At 30.5% G+C, this 6,068-nt stretch overlaps 1 protein-coding gene across 1 annotated transcript; it reads left to right on the top strand.

The window, feature by feature from the left end:
* The first annotated feature begins 1,757 nt into the window (after window positions 1-1,757).
* LOC143569367 (rac-like GTP-binding protein ARAC7) lies at window positions 1,758-4,247 on the top strand. The gene is made up of 8 exons (XM_077055302.1): window positions 1,758-1,910; window positions 2,768-2,855; window positions 2,937-3,046; window positions 3,478-3,541; window positions 3,638-3,681; window positions 3,791-3,856; window positions 3,955-4,067; window positions 4,171-4,247. Exons 1-8 carry the CDS (start codon window positions 1,812-1,814, stop codon window positions 4,199-4,201), a joined length of 615 nt encoding a protein of 204 aa, XP_076911417.1. The 5' UTR covers window positions 1,758-1,811; the 3' UTR covers window positions 4,202-4,247.
* Window positions 4,248-6,068: the final 1,821 nt, after the last annotated feature.

Here is a 6,068-nt window from a genome sequence, read left to right as displayed (position 1 = left end):
TTCATTTTAATCTAGTTTCCAAAAGTAGTTTAATAATAAATAAGTTGTTTTAACAAAAAAAGATTATAAAAATTGGTCATAAGTTTTTTTAAAAAAATTATTCAATATCTTCGTATCTAGTTTCCTAATTTTTTTTAAAATTATTCACTTTATTCCTTAGTTTTAATAATGGTTTTGAGTTTAAAAATTAGTCTTGTATGATATGTTGTCTTTAACACGTAGAAACTTAACTAGGGATTAACTATGGATGAGCTCGGTATCGGTACAGTATCGATACCGATCCCGAATTTCCCAATCTTGATAGACTATTTAAAAAAATTTAGTACCGGTACCGTAAAACAAAAAAATTCGGTTAATACCATTAGTGTATTTAAAAGTTGTATTGAAGTAAACAAATTATGTAAAGATAGTCTTTTATTCTAATTTAATGTAAGTTTTAGCTAGAGATGCTAAATATGTCAAAGGTCAAAACTCATCATCTTTCTTGAGTTTTAAAAAACTTCACTTTTTTTTACAGTTGTACTCAAATCAGTCAATCTTAAGCCATATACCTCTAAACAAACAATTTTTGTTTCTTTAATTCTCAAAACCTACACCTTAAAAAGTAACAACACCCTTTTATGTTTTTCGATTTAACAAAAATAAATATTAAATCATTTTAATTAAATAATGCAATATTTCAATTTGTTTGCAACTCACATCAATCATCAAACAGTCATGTAACCGTTTGAGAAGAAACCTGCTGTACACATTTCAAATGAAAGGATCTTTTATTGATTTCAAATGAGGGATGACCCAAATAGTCAATAAAGTGGCTCAACTTTGATGACTTTTCCATTTGATTTAATTATTAATATATAAATATATTTCAAGTTAATTCTATACATTTATTTATTATCTAAAAGCATAAATTCATAGAATGCTATCCAATGAAAGTTTGAAAAAAATTTATAAAAAACGGAAATCACACATTTATCGGAGTGGAAATTAAGAATAATAAGTAGAAGCTGCTCGGTGATTACTACATTGCCATGACGAAGAATGTGATAAACTTAGAGAGAGGATATGAGAATAAGACGTTTAAAGCGTCTACTTATCTATTAAGACCATCTTTGATGAGAGGCTAGTAAAGACAGTTATAGACAGGGATACGATAGCACACGTGTGAATCCTTAAGTGGCTTTTGGGTTATAGTATATAAAGAAAGACTTAAAATTATATTAAGTTTCACTATTCAATTTATTTATTTGTTTTTTAGATGAATTAAGTTGTATTTATAAAAATATCTATATGAAAACTTGTAAAAGGTTTGTATAATTATGAATACATTTCTTAGAACGACAATTTTCTTGTTTGTTAAGGCAATCACACTCTCTAATTTGAAGAGCTTCATTTGGCTTGACTTAGACTTACTCTAGAAAACCATACCGCCGACTGTCACTTGAGACTAAAACCATGGATGGGCTCTCTGTCATTGATATATAAATTTATTTATATTATAAAAAATAGCATATACATCTCTAATAAAATATTATGTATTTATAAAGTATAGATTTTGTCTTCAAATTCAAGACTTGGAGTAAGGCCGGCCTCTGTGTGTCTGGACATATCTATCTACATATATATACACTCTGTCAATTTGTCTCTATATTAAATATACTCATTCAACATTGTCTTTTCTGCTCAAAGTTTTAACCTTTTTCTTCAAATCACCATTTCATTTCAAATTCTGATAAATAAACACTCTCACTCACTCACTCACTCACTCACTCACTCACTCTTGTAACCAAGTAAAAGCTCAATCAGTCAAGATGAGTGCTTCAAAGTTCATAAAATGTGTCTGTGTTGGAGATGGAGCTGTTGGTAAAACTTGTATGCTCATTTGCTACACCAGTAACAAGTTTCCCACTGTCAGTCACTCTATTTTTAACTTCTCTCTAAAGACATATACGTACATCTTATGTTTATCTCAATACTAAAAAAGATGGAATTTTTACCCTTAAATGTTCTTGATAATTTGTGGGTATATCAAGAAATGTAAATAAACACCATTTTCTTGATGATTACATGTTGCTTTGTTCTAATTTTGGGGTTTCTTGTATTAAAGTTTGTATCTTTGGGATCTTTAACTAGCATATTAGACTTATACACCTTTTATTGTTCTTGATAATTTGTGGGTATATCTAGAAATGAAAATAAATTCCATTTTCTTGATGATTACATGTTGGTTTGTTCTAATTTTGTGGTTTCTTGCATTAAAGGTTGTATCTTTGGGCTATACACCCTTTATTGTTCTTAATTATTTATGGGTGTTTTATAAAATGTATAGAACTCCATTTTGTTAATCTGCATGTTGGTTAGTTCTAATTTTGGATTTCTTGCATTAAAGTTTTTTTTTTCTTTGATTTTTTAATTAAAATCCAAGAGTAGTAGTGTTTGGGCTCTTTCACTTGCATATTAGACTTATACACCCTTTATTGCTCTTGATTATTTATGGGTATCTTATAAAATGTTGTAAACTCCATTTCCTTGATGATTGCTTGTTGTTTTGTTCTAAATTTGGGTTTTTTGAATTAAAGATTGTATTTTTGGGCTTTTTGACTTGCATATTAGACTTATACACCCTTTATTGTTCTTGATTATTTGTGCATATTGGACTTGCATTTTCTTGATGATCACATCACAAGTTGTTTGGTCTAACTTTGGTTTCTTGCATTCAAGTTTGAATCTTTTTGGCTCTTTAACTCATTTTTTGGGTTTATTGCAGGACTATATTCCAACTGTATTTGACAATTTCTCTGCCAATGTTGCTGTGGATGGAAGTATTGTAAATTTGGGACTTTGGGATACTGCTGGTATGTATTAAAGATCCAAAATTTCCAGTCTTTATTTGTGTTTTTAACTTTCTTTATGACAACTAAGTTTTGATTTTTAAGGTCAAGAAGATTATAGCAGACTAAGACCATTAAGTTACAGAGGTGCAGACATTTTTGTGTTGGCTTTTTCTTTAATCAGTAGAGCAAGCTATGAGAATGTCCTCAAGAAGGTACCCTCTTTTAATATATGAAAATTAAACTTTATATACTTTTTTCACTCGAAAATCTCATTTAGTGATTCATTTATTACGAGTGACTTCATGTTTTATTAACATTGCAAATACACACCAAAAGATAACTTTTTTTCATATTTTGTTTCAAATTGTTTATGGTTTTCTGGCTTTTGAAAACGATCCGACCAGTGAACCAGTAAGACGTCCAGTTAAAGAAAACAGTGCTAATAGTTTAATAATAAATTTTAAAATGAATTTGAAATAATATTCAAATGTAAAGTTGGTCTTCCTGATTTCAAATTTTGCATCATAAGAATCTTGAATCTTGAAAAAGAATAAGATATCATTTTCAAATTGATGCTTATATTATTAATCTTATTAATTTACATGAGGACATTGAACTTTATGTAATTTTACTCTTATTATAGTGGATGCCTGAGCTTCGGAGATTTGCGCCCAATGTTCCCGTTGTGCTCGTGGGGACAAAATTAGGTAACAAAAAAAATATATTAAATTTTCTTATTCATGTTTTAGCAATTTCGGTTTCTTGAAAAGTAAGCGTAATGTTTTCTTGCCATTTGTTTCCAGATCTTCGTAATCATATGGATTCTAATGCTATCACATATTCAGAGGTTCTAATTCATCAATTTTTTTTATTCAAATTCAAGTTGACCTCTTTGACTTTTAAGGATTTGACTCATAAAAGTCAAACTGAACTCTAATGATATTATTTATGTTTAGGGGGAGGATTTAAGGAAACAAATCGCTGCAGCTGCTTATATCGAATGCAGCTCCAAAACTCAGCAGGTACTATATATGTTTATATATTTTAAACACTATAAACCAATTTTTTTTTCGTTAAATAAGAAGTTTTTACCTTTTTGTATTGATGAACTACTTTTTAGAATGTTAAAGCGGTTTTTGATGCCGCCATCAAGGCGGTGCTACAACCGCGACGTATGAAAGAGGAGGCGGTGATGACTATGAAAAGGCGCAGAAGCTATGGATGCTCATTCGTGTATGTACCATCTAAACTACTTATCTCATAAACAGTTTTTAAATGCAATGTTAAACGACACCGTCTAATGTTTCATTTGATGAATACAATATGTTGATTGCAGGGATATTGTTTGTGGAGGCTGTGCTGCTTAGAAAAGGTTCATTAATGGATGAATCTAAGGCATTTGACATCTAAGTTATTATTCTAAGTGTTTGATTTCATTTTTAAGATTTACTAATATGTGTAATTGTGTTATTTATTAAAAAAAATGTTTAATATTTTTAGCGTTTCGGCTAGTCATAATTAGATGTGGGAAATATTCGATAAATCATTGACTAACCATCTTTTACAATATCTGGAATTGTTTTTAACCGAAACTGATCAGTTATATAAAAATAAAAACCGAAAAAATTAATCATGAATTAGATTTTTGACCCATGACTAAATTGAACCATTAAGTAATGGTTTAAAAGTTTTGTACTATACCACATTTGGTTGGTAGGTCCATGTTGTGTTTGGTGAAAGTAGTTAGAATTTGAAATTTTAAGTTATAGTTTGTTAGGTTTCTTATTTCAAACACTAGTTTTATTAGTTATAACTATATTTGAATTTGGATTTTGGTTTAGTTAAATATGCAAATACTTGTAATACATAATGTTATTAGAAACCGGGGTTGGATCAAATCCAGATGGAATTAACATACTAAACGTGATAATCAAGTAGAGTAATTATATATACAAGTAGAGTAATTATGTAATTATTCTATGATACGTGAGAATCAAGTAGAGTAATTATGTAATTACTCATAGAGTAATTACATAATTACTCTGACTTATATATATAATTACTCTACTTGATTTTTATGTTTAGCACGTTAATTTCATTTGTACGTTAACCTTCCTCATTAGAAACCTAATACCTAACTTCTGGTAATAATAAAAATAAAAAATTATTTAAAGATGTTGGGCCTTGAAGCAGCTGGTAAGGTTGCTACTTTGTACTCTAAAGGTCATTGGTTCAAGCCGTGAAACAACCTCTTACACAAAAAAGTGTCGGGTAAGACTGCGTACATCAGATAACAAAGTGATCCGACCCCTCCCAGAACCATGTGCAAACGCGGGAGCTAGTGCACCGGGTATGCCGGGTAAAAATCATTTAAAAAAACTCTTATGCTTTAAACATTATAAAATTTATTATAAAAAATTCAGTCTCACATTAAATCTTTATACAATCAAAACTTTAGAGTGTGAGTTGATTACTCAGCATTTATCGATTTATATTAAGGATTGAAAAATAAATGTTGTTTTTAAAATACCTCTTACATCAGGATTTGAAACTATACACGTTGTATTTATATTATCTACATAAATACACTCATTCTTTTGATTCGAGAAGATACTATGTCATTATATGATTATATGAGTCGTATGTACATGTTGAATGACTTCTGCATAACACACCATTGTATTTATGCGACCCGTATAACTATATAAATAATAGATTGTACGAATCAAGTGATCTATCATTTGATCCTTTCTCCCTTGGGCTATGAATATCATATAGGCTTAATAGTTGTGTGTTGAACGACAGAGGATCACGGAAATACCCGATCTACCCTACTTGAAACCTGAAAAAACCCCGATCAAATTCCAGACTATACCCGAAACCGGTTGTTACCCGACCCGGTTTTGACTTTTGTTAACCATATCCGGAACCTGTTCATACCCAGTTTCGGTTTCTGAAAATTTCCGGTTTGTGCACTTCTAGTTGTTAGTTGAGGTGCACAAAAAACCCGAACCCTGAACCGGTTTATTTTATACACGGGTTTTTAATACCCGAACCCGTACCCGACCCTACCCGTAGGGTACTGATAGGGTATGCATTTCGGCACTAAAACCCGAACCCGATTTGTACCCAGTAATACCCGAAAATCCGAACTCGTTCTATACCCGGAACAAGGTTTTTCCACTACCCGAAACCGGGTATTTCAAATACCCGATGTATACCCGAAAAATACCT

The sequence above is a fragment of the Bidens hawaiensis genome, unplaced genomic scaffold (genome assembly GCF_021521415.1).
Source record: "Bidens hawaiensis isolate Kalapana, Puna unplaced genomic scaffold, B.hawaiensis_p1.1 tig00001236_1, whole genome shotgun sequence".
Taxonomy (NCBI): domain Eukaryota; kingdom Viridiplantae; phylum Streptophyta; class Magnoliopsida; order Asterales; family Asteraceae; genus Bidens; species Bidens hawaiensis.
The sequence above is the reverse complement of the archived record's forward strand: the minus strand, read 5'-3'. Positions and strand labels throughout refer to the sequence as shown.

Bases quoted from the DNA above. Each gene is read 5' to 3' on its own strand.
- LOC143569367 (XM_077055302.1), top strand. From the start codon at position 1,812: ATGAGTGCTTCAAAGTTCATAAAATGTGTCTGTGTTGGAGATGGAGCT. The intron at 3,047-3,477 runs GTACCCTCTTTT...CTCTTATTATAG, and splicing joins ATGAGAATGTCCTCAAGAAG to TGGATGCCTGAGCTTCGGAG. The intron at 3,682-3,790 runs GTTCTAATTCAT...ATTTATGTTTAG, and splicing joins ATGCTATCACATATTCAGAG to GGGGAGGATTTAAGGAAACA.